The following is a 19,317-nucleotide window of genomic DNA, read 5'->3' as shown; positions in this document are numbered from 1 at the left end:
TAAGGGAGGGAAGGAGACGGAAGGAAGAAGAAGAGAGAGAGGGAAGGGAGAGAAGAAATGAAACCCAGTCTCTGACACAGAGCCCTGTGTGCTGACACGGTTCTATCTGCCTGGGTCTGTGAGATGCACTGAAGGGCATGTCATAACATCTTTCCCCTCATCCTAGCCCAGCATCACTGAACAAAGCTTGCTGCTCTAGGACCAGTCTCTCCCAGGCACACGATGTTTCCTGGGTTCCAGTCTTCACCTCTACAGCTGGACTGGGGCTCTCCATCACGCAGACGATTTGATCACCATGGATCCCAGAATCTGAGACCCTTTCCACCACAGGACATGTACCAAACATGCTCCCCAGACACTAAAACAAGCAAGTATCAGAGTTCAAAGAAAACTGACGAACTGTTAATCGTCCTTACCTGTTTCTTCTGGTTTGATCTACTGAATAAATCTGCTTTCTCAGCCAGCTGCAAAGAGATTTGGGGTCAAAAGGAGAAAAACGTCAGAAAACATGGCAAGTCCAAAGAGCTCCAAAGAACAAAGTCACCAAAATGAGAAGAGGGTCCCAACCCCGTCCACAAGGCAGTTTGGGAGCCAGCCTCCCCTATGGCTTGAGACCCCTCTCTGAACCCAGAGGGCCCGTTCACGCGGAGTCTCCATACAGAACAATTCCCTGCCACTAATTCCCAAACAGCTGAGAAGAAAAGCAAAGGAGAAAGTGACCCAGCCCGGAACCTTGTGCACACGTATCACTCTGAAAAGTGAAGGAGAAAGTGACCCAGCCCGGAATCCTGTACACGCATGTCATGCTGAACTTGCCACCGTGGGCTGGCTGTCTCCAGACTCAGCTTCGGTCCACTTCATTCATCATTAAATTCTTGCAAAAGAAAGACCTACCCTTCACATACATGTATGCACAGACCCACACACAGATGCCTACAGACCTGTATACATGAGCACACATGTATATGTACCTCTGCGTTGTATGTATATGTGTGTATATGTATATACACATACACTGTGAACACATGCACAGATATACAAATACATATGCATATGCTAATATGCTCACACATACACGCACACTCACATAATAGGCATACAGAAACACAGACATGAACAGATATTTAAATGCATGCAGACATACACAGAAAGATTCATACGCACATGCACAAGTACATACAGCAATGGGTGTTTCCACTCGGCTGAGGTACCCTGCTCACACCAAAGGCCAGGGCTAAACACTAGGGGGAGAGAGACTCTCATCTGGAACATTGGAGAGTCCTCAGCCACTAACCAGTACTGCCATACAGGGTGTGATGAGCGTGAAGCCTGAATGTTCGTCACATTTGTTCCCTTTGGTCTACATTCCCAAAGGCCCCGGTAGAAAGGAGGAAGAGAACAAGGAAGGTGTGTACCTCTCAATCATGGTGGGAGTAGATGCGCTCATCGCTTCCTGATGAAGGATCTTCAAGCCAGAGAGCCACTTCATCGCATCCTCCTTTGAGTCGGCTGTAGACAGAATGGGAGAGAAAGGATTGTAGTGGCATTTCATTTGTATTTTAATAAATAGAGCTTGCCTGAAGATCAGAAAAGTAAAACAGCCACACTGGCCAGACTTACAGACCAGGCAGCAAGGACACACACCTTTAATCCCAGTAGCCATAATGACACACACCTTTAATCCCAATTATCTTGCCATAGAAACCGGGCAGTAACAGTGCACGCCTTTAATTCCAGAACTAGAGAGGATTTTAAGACGGGAGGAGGCAGCTCTCAGGCTTAGTCTCATTCAGAGGTTTCCTGGAGGCAGGATCACCATTTTCAGACTGAGGTAGAGGTAAGAACCAGTGGCTGGCTGTTTTGCTTTTCTGACCTTCAGGTTGAACCCCAATATCTGTCTCTGAGTTTTTATTAATCATGCTTGAGACGGTGTGTGAACCCCTGGGTGACTTCTGTTTCCATAGACGCTGGAATCTGGGACCTTGTGAATGGAATCTCTACCACTGAGCTATAACCCCAGCTCACTCTTCATTTTTTTGATGGACACACCACAAGGATGGCCAGAAATCTCATCTCCACATATGTGAGTCTATATGTTCTCAGATGTGTGTTATGTGTATATATTGCTGTGTGCACTTTGTGTTACATCATGTGTACAAGCATTGTGTAGTATGTGTATGCTGTATGCATGTGAATGCATTGCATGCATGTGTGTGCTGTGTGTGTATTTCCATGTGTGTTTATGTGCATGCATCAAAGTGTGTGCTACACATAGGCATCTGTGGTATGAACACGCATGTATTTGTGTTTATATGCTATGTGGAATCAGGTGTGTGTGCTTGTATATGTGTGGTGTGTACATGCCTGTGTGTATTGTGTGTGTGCCATGTGCATGTGTTGTGTACCTATTTGTTGTGTTCACAAGTATGTGCTGTAAACATGTGTATGTGTTGTGTTCATGAATACATGCACATATACATGTGTATGCATACATAGCTTGCAATGCGCATGCATGTATATGTATGCTAAGTATGTTTATGCACATGCATATGTGTAGTTTTGTGTTCTGTGTGTATAAGTGTGCCATATGCATACATGTGTACTGTGTGCCTGAATGTATGTGCATGCTATGTACATGTTTGCACATGCATATGTGTGTGCTATGTGTATGCATGTTCTGTATGTATGCATGCATGCATACTCTATTCTATACAGGCATGTGTAAGTGCTGCATAAATGTGTGTGCTTTGTGCATGCATCTGTGTGTGCTGTGTACATATGTGCACATGCATATTTTGTATGTTCTCTGTGCCTGCATATGCACCCAAGGTCTCAGGACAGTCCATCCAGATCAGTCTTTGCTGTGCAGCAGCTGCTACAGGAAAGCAAGTGACATTTTTGTCCAGCAGAGCCTAGCCTGCAGTGACCACACTAACCACCTTATTCAACCTCAGCTTGAGCCAGGCCGACACACAGCATTACTTCTCACAATGTCCCAAGCAGTAAGCCACGTCATTCCCCCCAGTTCACAGCCAAGCTAACTGCTGCTCCGAAAGGTTAAATGCTGTGCCCAAGACACAACTAGAAATCAGGAGGGCTAGGGCTTAAGACGAAGTGTCGAGAACACGTAATATTGGGCATACAGATACGAATATCCTCTCCCAGAGATCTCTCAGAAGGAAAAGGAGGCCCAGGGAGGGAGCTGAGCAGACAAATCTGCACCCACTTGCCAAACTGAGCGTGCTGAGGACGAACTGGGTGCCGTAGAAGATGGTGAAGCAGCACTCTCCCTTGTAGCGGGAGACCGAGGCCTTGGCTCGCTCAAAATCCTTGGAGTTCTTCCCTGGACGGATTTCCTTTATCTCCATGATGTCCACTGAAAGGAAGCAAACACAAGCCCATCAGAATCCCCAGATCACAGCAATTGATCAGCTGGACACCTGTGTTGGTTTTATTATGGGGGGGACTGTAAGGGGGGACTGTAAGCTAGAAACCAGTTCCCCAATCCATCACACTCTTAGGGATACTGGGATGACAAGGGACTTCAAGCCCTGACCAAGTCCAGCACCCAGAGGTTGGAGGTCACCTCCCAGGCCTCAGTGATGGCTCTTCATCGCAAGCCCTTCACATCCGTGGCTGACTCTTCCCAGGCCTATGGATGATCAGCAGATGAAGTCCGTGAGTAGATGAGGGGTTTCTCCTGCCTGCTCACCCTCTCTCAGGGACCCAGAACCCCCAGGAAGATAGAAGACCCCCCCATCAACTGTGGGGTGTGCTGTTAAGACACGCCCATCTACAAAGCTAAGAAACTGCTATGACGTCTTTAGTTGCATGCCCAGCAGGAACCCTGCAGCAGGCAGGCACATCTCACAGAGTGACCCTGCCACCTCAGGCCACCTCAGGCACAGAACAATACAGAAACCGATTTGATCCAAGACTGGGATAAGAGCCTAGGGTTGGGGAGACAGACCCCACATTCCTGGGGCCATCCAATTCACAAGACAGGACACAGCTGATACCCAGGCTGAGATTGTCACACAACCTCCCCGTCAGAGCAGTGGCTTCAGGCAGTGATATCACTTTGCCAGCCTCTGTTTCTGTCAAGTATTGGCACGACAACATTACTCGGACACAGGACTTCACTGAGGATGGAATGAATGTGTCTGTATGTGTGTGTTCCCAACTAAGACAGCACCCAACCATCGCCAAGGGGATGACTAGGGGAGTTCAGATAGGATCTCAATATGTAACCCAGACTGGCCTCAAGTTCACAAACCTCCTGCCTCAGCTTCCCAAATACTGAGGTTGCGGGTATATATCTATAGCTAACGGCACCTAGTAAGTTTGACAAAACTGTAGAAACTTCTATGTGTGTGTTACCTACTCATCCTTAAATCCTTAAGACAATTAAGTAAGGGTGGACAGGAGTCATTAAATGAATGAATGATTTTATGACTAAATAAATAAATAAATATAATACAGTGTGGGGCCAGCAGATGGCTCAGCAGGTAAAGGCTAACGACCCGAGCTCAATCCCAGAACCTACACAATGGCAGGGGAGAAGTGACTCCTGCGAGTTGTCCTCTGACCTCCAAACTGACACTCTCACTTCTCACTAACTGGGTGTCAGCATTGCCATCCATCCAAAAATGCATCCCCCAGACCTCAGATGTCCAGCAGGAGGTTCAAGTGCAGGCACCAATGCAAACAGTGAGGCAGCAAGAGAGGCACGCCCCCACTGCTCTGCTTGTTAAAGACGATCCTGCGGCAAAGCTGGTGCCCACTCTCTGGGTCCCTTCTGACTCTTTCATGCTCACATCTAACAGCCTGGCATTACATTAACAGAGCTGAAATTCAGCCGGTGTTTTGACAGATTGTCTCATTACCGTCTCCATGACAACACAAAATAGAGAAAGCACAGAAGAAAACGGTAACTCAGAACCACTACAGTACTGTGTGTGTGTGTGTGTGAGTGTGTTACATGGCTATGTACATGATCATGTGTATACATGGTGGGGGGTGCCCGTGTGTGTGCACACGGTGCACATAAAGGTCAGAGATCAACATCAGGCATCTTTCTCTATTGATCTCCATCTTTCTTCTTAAACATACATTTATTTTTTTTGTTTGTTTGTTTAAGTGTGTCACAGCAGACGGACAACATCTAAGAGCCAGTTCTCTCTTTCTCCCATGTAAGTCCCAGGCATAGAATTCAGGGTGTTGGGCTTAGGGGCGAACACCTTTACCCTCTGAGCCATCTCTATAGCCCTCCACTTCGTTTTCGAAATTTATTTATATTTTACATGTATGTCTGTTCACCACATGCATGCAATGTTTGTGGAGGCCGGAAGAGGGTGTTTCATGCCCTGAAACTGTAGTTACAGGTGTCTGGGGGTGACCTGATGGGTTCCAAGAGCCCAACTCAGGTCCTCTTCCAGAGCAGCCAGTGTTCTTAACCACGGAGCCATCTCTCCTGAATCTGGAGCTCACCTGTCCAGCTAGATGGTGGGACAGGGAGCCCCGTGGATCAGTCTCTGATCTCCCAGCATTGGGGTTCCAGATATGCATCCTGTGCCTCATATTCCACATGAAACTCAGGGCCTCAAGCTTACACAGCAAGCACCTCCCGAACGAGCCATCTCTCAGCCCTTCTGACATTGTGTCTGCACATGCTACCTTGGATGGTGACAGTCGTAAAAAAAAAAAAAAAAAAAAAAAAAAAACTCACATAAACAGCCTAGGACAGAATGGGTTATTTCGGCTTCCAGTCATGTCGGCTTCCAGTCTCAGGTTTTACTCCCTCATGATGGGAATGTCATGTCAGAGCAGAGTGGGGATGGGAGGGACACACGATGGACAGACAGACAGGCAGGCAGGGCAGGCAGGCAGACGAGAACCCAGGCAAGATACAATTCTCAGGGGTACACCCCAGTAACATTCTGGCTAGGATCTACCTCCTAAAGTTTCTACAGCCTTCCAAAAGAATACCACCAACTGGGAAAGCAAGCCCTCAGTACAGAGTCTATGGGAAAGGGCACTCACTATCCAAATCATAACACATGCCCAGTAAAAAGGTCACTACAGCATCAAATAGTTTGGAATCAGATGCTCTCTAATTGTGGAGAGGAAATGGAGCATCTTCCATCGTCTACTCTGAGCACTAATCGATGCCGAGGAAACGGGTCGGGTGCTCACACTGAGTGACAGTCCTGCACCCTTTGTATTATGAATATGATGGGATACATTGCGAAGCCCCACAAAGTTACCATTCTTCATGTTCTCAGAAATGTCATAGATTTACAGGCTGGGGAGATGGCTCCGTGGGCCATGCGCTTGTTATGCAAGCATCAGGACCTGAGTTCAGATCCCCAGCACCCACATAAAAGCTAGGTGTGGCTACAGGCATCTGTAACATTGGCCCTGGGGGTTAGAGACAGGCAGGTCCCTGGGGCTCGCCAGCCAACCAGCCTAGACGAAATGGGAGGCTTTGGGCTCAGTGAGAAACTGTCTCAAAGAGAATAAAGACGGAGAAAAAACAGAGGCAAACAACTGATGTTGATCTCTGGCCTCACACAGGCATGCTTGCACAGATATACACGCATGTGCACACATGCATGCACGCACACACACACACCACAAAGAAATATATCCAGTCCAGCCAAGGAGAAACAGCCATATTTGCACATGTGTCTACAACAGCACAAGCAGGCACAGCAGGTGAACCCCCTCCCCGTTTCCTGACAACAGCTACCGATAATGGGAAGGATATGGGGCAGGATGGTCAGGGGTCACGGTCTGTGCCGGTGGGGATGTCTGCCTAGGGCCCAGTTAGCAAAACCACCACCTGCCTTTGCGAAGCAGGCTAAGGGCAGCTGAGCTCGGACTGTGTGTTCTTGTGTGGTGTGGCTCCGTGGCTGAGCTTCCTGCTTGAAGAAATGAGATAACAGCCACAAGGGAGGCCTGGTCTTTGCATGTCCCGCCCCTTCCTGGCATCATCGCAGGTCTTTCCCAGGTCCAGATACCCTCCCAACCCTGGTTCCTGGAATTAACCAGCCTCCCACTTCCTGCCCTCCCCACCCTTGGGTGGGGGGTCCCCACTACCATTCTTCTTCTCGGTCCCTAGCCTTATATCATCCACCTCTGGCTGCCCTGTCTGAGATGTGACGTCCTGTTCTCATACATCAGTCTCCTCACCAGCATGGTGGCTCATACCTATTAGCACGAGGCTCAGGAAGCTGAGACACGAGATCAGGAGTTCAAAACCAGCCTGTGCTCCCTGAGACTCTGCCTCAAAAACAAGACAACAAAAAGCCTTCTTGTCTCCTTGCTCCTCCCATTCCTGATCTCCAGCCTCCTGGAGGGTACCCTTGGGGTATCTTCCAAACCCTCACACCCAGAAGGTGGCCCTCTTTCCAACGCCTGACCTTAAATGGCACTGTCTGTCAACAAACAGAATCTTCACAGAGTCTCAAGACACAGTTGAGGGGGAAAACAAAGGGAGAGCCGGACAGCTGCGCACGCGTGCTGTGACCCTTCCTTGCCAACTCGTCATTTGCCCACCCATGTGGTCCCAGCGCCACAATGAGCCAACACAAGGGACGTCAGGATGAAGTGACGGACGAGGCTCTGCCCCGGAAGCCTGTTGGGTGTGCATGTGTTTTGTCTGGCCCAAGCCTTGAAGATGGGCTCAGGCTCGGAAGAGAGGACAGAGCCCGTGAGGGAGTCCAAAGACCCCAGTTCAAACCCCAGCTCTGCTTTCCACCGTTCTGTGGGGTTGGGGACCGGGTTTAGCGATCTCCCTATATCAGTTCTCCACAGATGGTGACTTTGTTCGACTACTCTGTGAACCAAAGGAAACAAGCCATGGCCCCAGGAGGTGTCTGTGAAAGTTTCTTCAGCTACTGGGCAGACGCCCCGTACCACCTATCAACTGCTCCCTCCACTGGCTTCACTTTGCATAAGGAGACCCAGGGCTGTGACACCGCAGGGACCCACTTAAAGAAACCAAAGGTGCCAGGCTGAGTCACATGTAGTTGTGTCTTGTCACACACTGGAGACAGATCTAGCCCACAGCAGTCAGAGTAGCCTAGAGATTTGGAAGCATCTAGAAGACCTAGGCTTAAAGCCCAGCTCTTTCTCTCCTGGCTGTGTGGCCCGGGGTAGGTCACTTTCTTCTGGTTTGGCTGCCACTGTTCATTGACTAAATGCAGAGATAGATAGAGCCTTCTGAACGAAATCTTAGAAATTAAAAATTACTTGGAAACTGGGGCTATAGCTCCAGTATACAAGCATGAAGACTCGAGTTCAGTCTCCCAGATTCCACATAAAAAAGGTCCAGTGTACTGATGCATGCTTATAACTCCAGCACTGAGGAGATGGAGACAGGAGACTCTGTGAGACTCACTGGATACCCAAGGTTGTCCTCTGACCCCCACCCATATGCATAAGTACACACACACACACACACACACACACACACATGCACACACACAGAATCTCAAGCACTAAGGATGGAGAGGAAAGGCTGCTCTTAGTTAAAAACAGTGACATCTGTTTCGGAAACTGTGCAAGGAGCCCAGGTGAGAGATCACTCAGGCCTCCTGCTTCTATGTAGAGATTGCTGGTAACCACGCCCACAGGAACCTCGTCCACATAGCCGTGAATGCTTATGTTCACAGAGGTGTCAGTCCCTGGGTGAGTCCGAGGTGACAGAAGCTTCCCACCACCCCACCCTCTGCCCCAGCCACACCCTGTCTAGGCAGAGGCAGGGACACTTTCTGATGGTGAACCTGGGCTAAGTCCAGCCATGCTGAGCCTGCTGTCCTTTTCTGGTTCTACCGACCCCTCCACAGCCACCTGCCTTGCTCTGCTTTCTGTTGCTCGGGGAGGGCAGGCTACAGGCCACCTGGGAGCACCCAAGAGTGCTGGGGACGGAGTAGGCAAGGCAGAGACCAGGGTGCAATTCCAAGCCTGCTCTCCAGGCAGCTCACCGAGCATAGAGCCCATGATCCCGGCAGACTTTGGTAGGGGTCTTCCACTCCTTGTGTCTGGACTGGGGATCAGTTCAGCTGGCAGAGTACTCGCCTGGTATGCACAGGGAGGGCCCTGGGTTCCAGGCCAGTAAGCAGACCATAAACTGGGCATAAAAATGCACACCTGATTAAGGCAGGAAAATCAGAAGTTCAAGGTCATCCTTGGTTACAGAGTAAGTCTGAGGCCAGCCTGGGCTACACGATACGCGGTTGCTTCCTATCCACCACCTCCCTCCTTTTTTCTTTCCAGCTCAGTTGCTTGCAAGTTCAGGGAGGAAGAGGCGTTTTCTCCTCGGGTCACTGACAGAGATGTCTCAGCCCAGAGGAGAAGGAAGCCAAAGTCCCTACGCAAGACCCATCAATAGAAATAGAGGTCAGAGCAAGGTCATCTGGAGAAGGGGCTGGGTCAGGAGACTCAGAGAGCAGTCTAGGTCCAGGCTGGGAGATGGTACCACAGAGATGCGATTATATCCTCTCCATTTGTGTTGTCTACACAGTAGAAGAGGTCTTTTAAAGAATCAGCCAGCATTTCAGAAGTTGAGGCTATGTATATATATATATATATGGGCAAACAGTTCCTTAAGTAAACAGTTCTTTAAGTCTCTTCCTGTGGATACAAACTTCTACGCATGCCGCATGCTATAAAACTGAACCATCACTGGTGGTTCATTACTGGTGACCCTGTAAAAGCCAGGCACAGTGGTGTGGATCTGTAGCCCTGGCACTTGGCATACAGAGACGGGTGCAGCCTGCCAGCCAGTCAAGCTAAATCAGGCACACCAGATCCAGTAGGGGACCCAGGCTCAGAAACTAAAGTATAGGAACTGGAGAGATGGCTGAGAGGTTAAGAGCATTTGTTACTCTTGTAGAGGACCAGGGTCTGGTGCCCAGCACCCAGAAGGTGGTTCGCAGCTATCTATAACGCCGGTTCCCAGTGGACTCCAGTGCCCTCTACTGGCCTTCATAGGTACTACATGCACATAGCATTTCTAAATGCAGGCAAGCAAAAATACCCATATACATGTACAATAATAAATCTTTAAAAGAAAATAAGGCAGGGCTGGAGAGATGGCTCAGCGGTTAAGAGCATTGCCTGCTCTTCCAAAGGTCCTGAGTTCAATTCCCAGCAACCACATGGTGGCTCACAACCATCTGTAATGAGATCTGGCGCCCTCTTCTGGCGTGCGGGCATATATCGAGGCAGAATGTTGTATACATAATAAATAAATAAATAAATAAATCTTTAAAAAAAAAGAAAGAAAATAAGGCAGAGAGTGCTATACAAAGACACCTGCCTGACAATGACCTCTGACCTACACACAGACAGACACACACACACACCTGGCCATGACACCTGACCCTGTGCCTCTCCTCAAAGCACAGAGGATTAAGTCCTCATCACACACTGGCTACTTCTCTGTTCCTGAAGCTGACTCCACCCTCCACCCTTTAAGGACCACACTATTTCCAGCAAGGCCAGAAATAGATGCTCTTGTGGCCTCCTGATAAGGAGGATGCTGGAACCCAGAGGAAGTGCCTGCAGGAGGGCCAGAGCTGGCCTGGCACTGGGTGGTCTTTGGGAAAGGGCATGGTTTCTGAAATTAGCTGGGGACACAGTCGTGATGGGCACCAGGATGGCCAGGCATGCTGAGCTATCACAGACGTGGGAAGCTGGGGTCCCGACTCAAAGGCACCCTCCACTGACCTCGGTCAGCCAGTGGCCCTATGTACCACACACATACATGCACACACGCACGCACACACACGCACGCACACAGTCTTTGAGGCTCTGTGGTCTTTACAGGAAAAGGAAGGTTCTTAGAACACTGACCGTTATCTCTGTTTCTACCAACAGATACAGAGAACTTTCTACTGAGTTGTCTCCCGTGGACAGCGTTGCTCCTCATCTTCCTTCCCAGGACCTGCCTCTTGGTGCCAGAGAAAACCAAAGAGGAGAAAGGGGAAGAACCCTCATCAAGTCTGGGCAACACAGCGTGTTTCTGTTACTTGTGTCCATGTGTAAGGCTACGTTATCTTCAGTGCATCACACGCGGGGAAACTAAGGCAGACAGGAAATGACCCGCTCTAGGTCACATGGATCAAGCCAGAATTTGAACCTGCATGATCTAACTCCAAATCATATTACTTTTTTTTTTCAATACTAGGAGTTGAACTCGGGGCTTCACACAGGCTAGGTAGGTAAGTGCTCTACCACTGAGCCACATCCCCAGCCCTGAAGTCAGGACTCTTCCTTAACTGCTAGCCAGGGAAAGAGGGAGTTAGAAGACCCAAAATCCTCTCTCCTGAAGCTTCTAACGGCTGCTCACATCCAGAAAGTCTTAGCTCCAGAAATGAAACAGGCCTGTGGTTGCTACAGACACACACACATAGGTGCACGCATGCATGTTCATGCACACACACACACTCATGCATGTGCTCACGCACACATGCCAACACAGGCGAAATGGTTCAACAGGATGGAACGCAAACATGCCAACATGTTTGCCAACAGGGAAAATGGTTCAGCAGGATAGGGGTGGCTCTAGGACCTGGAGACCCAGGGTCCAGTCCCACCTCCACTTGCTCACTATGTAACTTTGAAGAAGCTGCACTAACTCTCCCACATCCTGAGAGGACAGTGGGAGACCCAGCAACTGAAAGTCCCCAGGGCATGAAAACCCTGAATACCACGGATTGGGGTAAAGACGGCTCTAGCCTTGACCTTTGTGGCCCAGGAGATAGAGTATAAAAGGCTAATACTAAAGGTTGGATTGCACTTCCCCACCAAAATAAAAATAAAAATAAAAATTCATATATGTCCTAGCCCCCTGGACCTATGAATACAACTTTCTTTGGAAATAGGGCCCTTGAGGATGTAGCCAAGTTAAGACTTAAGCATGTTAAAGTAGGCAGAATGAGAATTAGTGCCTAGCACCTTTGCAAGGAGAAAGAAGACAGGTGTGGTGACACATGCCTGTCATCCCAGCAATCAGGAGGGCTGATCAGGAAGACCAACCGCTCCAAGCCAGCTTGGGCTACAAAGTAAGCGGTAAGTTCCAAACCAACCTAGGATATAGAGGGAGACATAGCAAGAGACCATATCTCAAAGAAGCAAGGGCTGGGGTGTAGTTCCGGAACAGAATGCTTGCCTAAATCGTGCCAAGTCCTCCCTGGCTTCAACAGCCAATATTAAAGGGACCAAAAACAAAGGGGAGAGGGGAATATGAACCAAGTCACACACAGCTGGAAGAGGACCATCTACTGACAGAAGCAGAGATGGGAGAGAACGTGTCATACCAAGATCTGCCAGCCATCGCCAGAGGAGAGCAAGGCAAGGCAAGGCTTCCCCAGGTCTTCAGGGGACCACAGCCCTGCCAGCACCTTCGGGCCAGCCACCTACCCTCAAGAGTGAGAGAATGAGCCTCCGCCGTATTAAACCAGCCAGCGGCACGTGTGGACACCAACATGGTCCCACAGAATGCTCTAGATACTTCTGCCATTGACAACTGTGACTCAGTTCTCTGGGGGTGGTGGCCCTGGCCAAAGCATCCAGAGTCATTAGGACACTCGTTTGCAGATGTGAAAACTAAACTTCAGAGCAGGTGAGAAGTTTACCCAAGGTCACACACTCCAAGACAGAGCCAACACCCAAAACAAGGAGGCAGCGCCATGGGGCCCCGGCTTCCTCTACCTTTCTCTGCCAAGAACCGCAGTGTCCTGGAGACCAGGGGAGCAAGGCACTTTCTCTCTGTACCTGCAGGGTCAAATCCAGGCTCTAGAGAGCAAAGTGATGCAAAGACTCCATTAGAAGAATCCATCCAAGTCCTAAGCAAAGACTTCCTCCTCGCTACCCAATAGAAATCAAAGTAAGCTTACAACCAAATCAACCAAAGCACACCTCAGCTCACCACCTAGGAGGCTATGGGCTGTCAGGGGGCTTTAAAGGACAGCATCCTTCAAAACATACCTGTCCAATCATCTTGCAAATAATTACATGTACACCCACAGATTAGCACTGACTACTTAGGGCATTGCTTCCTTGTGTGCTGGGCAGTGGTCACTGCAAACACTCTTAGCTGGCCAAGGGATTGAGACTAAGTCGCTGTGGAGTGCCTAACCTTACATGAGACATCCACATCATTCTCTCCAAGCCTCAGGCAAGATCATGGGAGAGGGGTCAGGCAGTAAGAGCCAGAGGAGGAGGGAGAAGCATTGCTGTCTTTCAGTATGAGACGGCCATTGTATAAGAGTTGTGAATCCCTATACAAGACTTACACAAGATTGCGCCCAACATTCTATCATGTAGGGGGCGGGACTCACATTGTCACGCCCCTCCCCGAGGGTTTATAGGCAGCTAATGGTTGCTGGAGAAAGAGAGACCTTTTCTTTTTTCTTTATCTTTTTCCCAAGATAGGGTTTCACTGTGTAGTCCTGGCTGTCCTAGAACTCACTCTGTAGACCAGGCTGGTCTTGAACTCATAGAGACTCACCTGCTTCTGTTTCCTGAGTGCTGGATTATAAGCATGTGCCACCAAGCACAGTGGGGAGACATTTTCTTTACTGGTGTGGCTATTGGTCAGGCAGGTTCGTATGCTTCTGGGTGCAACCTCTGACCTCTATAAGTTACCCTAATTAAACTGTCTAGATCACACACACACACACACACAGACATGAAGACAGGAGGGAGCAAGTGAGCGCAGGACCAGGATGGGGGATGAGAAAAGATATGGGAGTGAATGTGAGGGGGAAAAAGAAAATAAAACACTAAATTCATTTATGAAAATGCATAACTAATACAGGCCAATAAAAATTAAAAAATTATTTAAAAAAAATAAAAAGGAAGGTTCTTGGAATATGACAGGTGAACCTTGAGCCCCAAGAGCTCCCCCTCCAAGAAAGACTCCCTGCCATCCTCAGACTTCACACAAGCCTGCTTACTCAGGGTTCAGGGTCCCTCAGTCCCAGGAAAAGGCCTTTCCAGAGTCCCTCCGCCACTCTGAGATGTGAAACTTTTCACTTCTTCCATTTTGCAGAAGAGGAAACCGGCTTGAGCAGGTTGGACAAGCTCTGCCTGATCCCTGCTGGTCTAGAGAGAGCTCAGCTCCTACGCCAAGACACGCACACCCACGGACGGAGGGATGGTCATTCCATCAGCAGCCTGGAGAAAGCGGAGTGCTGCCAAGGTCAAGTGCCAGCCAGAAATGTCTGACTTGGACAGAGAACAGACAGGGCTTCCTCGAGGTAGATGCCAGCTCCAGCCTCCCCAGCCCCTTCATCTTCCCGCCAGCCCCTGAGAAGAAAGTCCCTTTATCTAGAGCCACCCGCAGAAGGTGCAGCCATGAAGTCAGGGCCACCTGGTTGGGTTTGGATGCCAAAGTAATCAAGGTGGTGGATAGATCGCCCCGTGGTGAGAGGTTCGAAGACAGGAAGAGCAGGGCCATTTCCTCAGCCTTCCTATTTTCAAAGGGACCCCTACAAGGCCTCTCCAAACACCTTGGGGTGAGCACGTTAGACGACAGCCAGGCCCTTTCCTTAAAGCCAAGGAAATCTCTACTCTACGTGTGAGTGGGAACTCCAAAAGCCAAAGTCAGTCATCTAAGTCAAGCGGGATGTCTCTCTCCCCGCTGCTTCAAACTCTCCAGCTCACTGGGAAAGGCCACGCTGGCTCAGGAACCTTAGACCGAGATACATCCACAAGAAAAGGGTGCTGATGAGGTGTAGGAAGAGTGTAGAAGTCCTCATGACCCTATCCCCACCCAAGCCACTGCATATATAGCTCCTTGAGACTGGGAAACCTTGAGGGGGGCATGGATCTTACTAGTTTTATCTTTTGGAGTGGTGTGTATGTGGGCGTGTTGCATGCATTAGTTCGTGTGGGTATGTGCATATGTGTGCTGTATGTACTACTGGGTGTAGGTCTTGTATGCACTAGTTAGTGTAGCTGTGTGCATGTATGTGTGTGTGTGTGTGTGTGTGTGTGTGTGTGCAGGTGCATTTGCACATGTGTGAAGGCCCAAGGTTGACATCAAGTATCTTCCTCTAGTGCCCGTTTTGAGGCAGGATCGCTCACTAACCCTGAAACTCTTCAGTTTGGCTTGGCTGGCTGGTCCGTGAACTTCAGGATCCAAGGTCTCTGCCCCTTCAGCCCTGGAGTTATAAACCACAATGGCCAGCTTTTTCAATGGGTACAGGGGACCCGAACCTAGGTTTTTGTGATTGTATGGCAGGCACTTTATCCACTGAGCCATCTCCTCAGCCCTCTCCTTCTTTAAAAGACTGGTTTTTCCCCAAAAAGCCCTTCTGGAAGTGCAGAGCCCTTGTGTTGGGAGCACTCCCTTAAGACGGAAACAGAGGGAAGGAGTCCGCTCTGAAGGCAGCAGCTCGGCAAGGCAGCTCAGTCAGGACCGAGTGCACCACATGCAGGCCTGGCTCTGAGAGCAGCCTCTCTGAACCTCCCCTTCCTCTCCCCAGACTTCCTCTTTCATGCTTCTTGCCACAATTTACAATAACCACTCAAGGTCCTTGGGTGACCATTGGGGCCCGGCGTCAGGCTGCACACACAAGGGACAGTCAAGTAGCCACTTCTGGCACGAATCGTGTCGTGTCCAGCTGACTATCACCCACATGGACCAGGTGGCCTCTGCCTCATCTTTAGCTTTGCAGAAAGAAGTTCTTGTCAAGACGAGGCATGGGGTCAGCTTTCTATCAGACTCCCGGAAGTTTAACTAAAGTTAGGGCCAGGCCTGTAGCTTAGCTGGGAGCATGTTTGCCTAGCGTGCACAAGACCCTAGGTATGGTGCCCCGTATCTGTCATCCCATCTACTTGAGGATGGTTTTGAACTTCAGATCTTTCTGCTCCCATCCTCAAGTAGATAGCAAGTCCTAGACCAGCTTGGGCTATATCAGACCCTGTCTCAGAACTAAATAAATGAATTTAAATTATGTTAAAAAAAAAAAAAGAAATGTATAAGATTCGCTGGCTACTGTATCTGAGGATTATTCCTGAAAAGTAGAAGCCATGTGAGGGAGGGGCCGGAAGGTCTCTGAAAATGTCCACCAACTCCACACCGTAACAGTAGCGATACCTGGGCAAGCATTCACGGCAAATGAAGGGTTCTGAAGTACCCCCTCCTTTGCATCTCACGCTTTTACGATCAGCCCATTCCTCAGAGGAGAGGACTGAGGCTAGAGCCTGACTTCTTCCAAGCTCCCTCACTCAGAACTGGGGACCCAGTGGGGTTCCTACAGGGGAGCTGCCTGCAGAAAGGGCTCCCTTGTGATAGGGGGAGGGCAGGGCCCCGCCCCAGCCTGACTCTCGCAAATGAGTCCCCACTGTGGTTAGCAGGCCAACCCTTCATTTCCCCACCAGATTTCCCCACCAGGTTCAGCATTTTGCAAACCAAGACTAGGCCTGCCAGGGTGGCCTCCCGGCAGTTCCGGCTACAGCCAGTGGGGAGGTGAGCAGTCTCTTCCCTCTCAGAGAGGCAAGACCAGGGCAAGAGGAGGAGCCTAGGTGTCTGGACCACGAGCTGCACGAATACAATGACTTTAATTTGCTGCATGACCTGATCCACAACCTGTCTTCCCTCTTCCCAGAAATGGCCAGGGTCCCTAACCACCCTGCTGGCTCATGCACACCACTTGTCACCCCTCCGGTCTCCACTTCCTGTTGGTAAAATGAAAACCATACATAACAGGGACATGAGGGCTTAAAGACATGAGTTCAGGTCCAGAAGATCAGTGAGTGCCTGACACAAGCGATCAATGCTGTTTGCCATTCAAGGGTTCTCCAGGTTAATGATGGTGCCAGAGCCAGCTGCCAGGCATTGTTCTGGGAGGCAGGGGACAAAGCAGATTCTAGACCTGCCCTTGGTAAATCAGTATATATAGCATCTGACAGTGATAAATACTGCAAAACTTAACCAAAGCAGGGTGAGGCATGATGGGAAGGGGGGAGGGCTCTCTGAATGATCAGGGAGGTCACCCTTAGGAGGTGACATCTAAGCTGACATCTAAGCAAGATTATTCTAGAAGTTACAGATCTCCTACATAGGAAGGTGAAAAAGACAAGATCTCCTGAGGAAACTGAGAGCGTGGGGATCATGGGAGAAGGAAGAAGGGGAGAGGGGAGGAAGGGAGGGGAGTGAAGAAAAATGTATAGTTCAATAAAAGCAATAAAAAATAAATAAAAATAAAATAGATCAGTCAGGCAAAAAAAAAAAAAAGTTGCAGCTCTCAACTAGGTCGGCAAAGCACTGGCTGCGCAAGCCTAAGGGCCTGAGTGTGTATCCTCAGCACCCGGGTCAAGGATGTGTGTGTGCAGTGTCTGCATACAGCCCGGGGGAGAAAAGGGAAAAGGGATTTACAGACCAGCCAACCTCGCCGGAACAGCAAACTCCAGGATTACTGAGAAACTCTGTCTTGGAAAACAAGGTATGGATGCAGGTGAGACGGACAGATGTCAACCCTCTGACATCCACAAGCACATGCACGGGCAAGCAAACCACACACATGCGTTACACTGCCACACACGTACACACAGTAGGGGCTTGAGAGGTGGCTCAGTGGTTACAAGCGTTCACTGCGCTTGTTGAGGACCTGGGTTCAGTTCCCAGCACCTACACCAGGTGGCTCGGAATCCAGCTCCAGGAGATCGCATGCCCTCCTCTGGTGTCTAAGGAAGCCTGCAGAGCATGGTATGCATAAATTCACGTAGGCACACACATATACACATCTACAAAACAAATTTAAAACAAGAATTCTTCTAGGCAGAGCAACAGTAGGTGCAAAGATGTTAAGCTGGAGGAATGGAAGGTGTGATCTAGGGAAAACAATGTCATCCCCTGCTGGGACACACTGCAACTGTTTCCTGGAGCCTTCGGGTCACCCTATGCCTGCACATATCCTCTGCAGCCTGGACATCTGCTCACACCAGCTCCATACCCCCCCCCATACACTTGTAGCTTCTTTTTTTAATTTATTTATTATGTATATAGTGTTCTGGGCACCAGATCTAATTATAGATGGCTGTGAGCCATCATGTGGTTGCTGGGAATTGAACTCAGGACCTTCAGAACAGCAGTCAGTTCTTTTAACCTCTGAGCCATCTCTCCAGCCCAACTGGTAGCTTCTTGCATCCAGAATCTAGCCTCTCCCTTTCTCAGGACTTCTCAGTGTGGTCCATTATCCCCATAGGGTCCTCTGGAGCTTTCTGTGACCCTCAGCAGGTGGCTTTGCCAATTACAAATTGGCTGTTCCCTCCCTGACACTGGAAGGAAGGCTTGCCAGCTTTTAGTCTGCAACCAAGACATTCAAGAACATGCCAGATTTCCACCAAGTAGGGACTTAGTTGGAAAAGCAGAGCAAGCCCCCTCCCTGACTTAGTTACTTTTTCATGTCTGTAATAGAACATCATGACCCAGACAACTTATAAAAGAAGGTGTTCAATTTGGCTTACAGAGTCCATGATAGTGGCACAAAGGAATAGCTGGGAGTTCACATCTTTACCCACAACCACAAGGCAGAGTGAGAGCCCTGGGAACAGCAGAAATCTTTTGAAACCTCAAAGCCCACCCTCCCACCCCTCCCACTCCTGGTGATGCACCTCCTCCAACAAGGCCACGCCTCCTTATCCCTCCAGAACTGTTGCACCAACTGGAGACCAAGCATTCAAATATATGAGCCAATGGGAACCATTCTCCTTCCAACCACCACGCCTACCTGGATTGGGCACATGTTGGTGGGGCTAGATGTGCATTGCCTCACCTCCAGGACCCTGTGCTGGCTGTGGCCTACAACCTTGGTGAATGACATGCTTGCTCACAGGGAAGCAAAGGGCTCAAACGCAGACCTGGTTCTCAGACAGTAAGTGACCCGGCCCTCAGGAGGGCACCACAGCCAAGTGCAACAGAAAGAAACAGACCTGGGCACTGAGCACTGAGGTGTAAGTACCCAGCAGGCGCCTGGAACAGAAGTACATAAAACAGAGAGAGGTGCAAAGCTGGGGTGCAGCTGGGAGCAATGTGCTCCTTTCTACAAGGTCTGACGATGTAGCCCAGGCTGGACCCAAACTCACGGTGATCCTCCTGCCTCAGCCTCTCAAGTGCTAGGAATACAGGTATGAGCTCTACACCATTCATAGACCATTTTTATTGAGTGTTACTTTATTGCCCTACTGTGTACAAGACTCTGAGTTTGGTCCTGGCACAAAAAACAAACAAACAAACCAAAAAGAACCTAAGGTAAGAGGAGGGAGGGAAGTAGATAGGCAGACAGATCATATATA

General features: G+C 49.5%; 1 protein-coding gene across 1 annotated transcript in view; it reads right to left on the bottom strand.

The window, feature by feature from the left end:
• The window catches only part of Plcg2 (phospholipase C gamma 2), a 121,310-nt gene that overhangs the window by 65,349 nt on the left and 36,644 nt on the right, over window positions 1-19,317 (bottom strand). Inside the window, exons 3-5 of the mRNA XM_050144320.1 lie at window positions 3,227-3,376; window positions 1,416-1,509; window positions 417-464 (exon numbers count right to left, since the gene is read on the bottom strand). Of these exons, the coding sequence (XP_050000277.1) occupies window positions 417-464; window positions 1,416-1,509; window positions 3,227-3,376 (292 nt within the window). The remainder of the gene's footprint in view (window positions 1-416; window positions 465-1,415; window positions 1,510-3,226; window positions 3,377-19,317) is intronic.

This window comes from Alexandromys fortis, unplaced genomic scaffold, assembly GCF_014885135.2.
Source record: "Alexandromys fortis isolate MF-2015 unplaced genomic scaffold, M_Fortis_MF-2015_v1.1 scaffold_1, whole genome shotgun sequence".
Classification (NCBI taxonomy): domain Eukaryota; kingdom Metazoa; phylum Chordata; class Mammalia; order Rodentia; family Cricetidae; genus Alexandromys; species Alexandromys fortis.
Note: the sequence above shows the minus strand (reverse complement) of the source record. Positions and strands in the feature narration are given on the sequence as shown.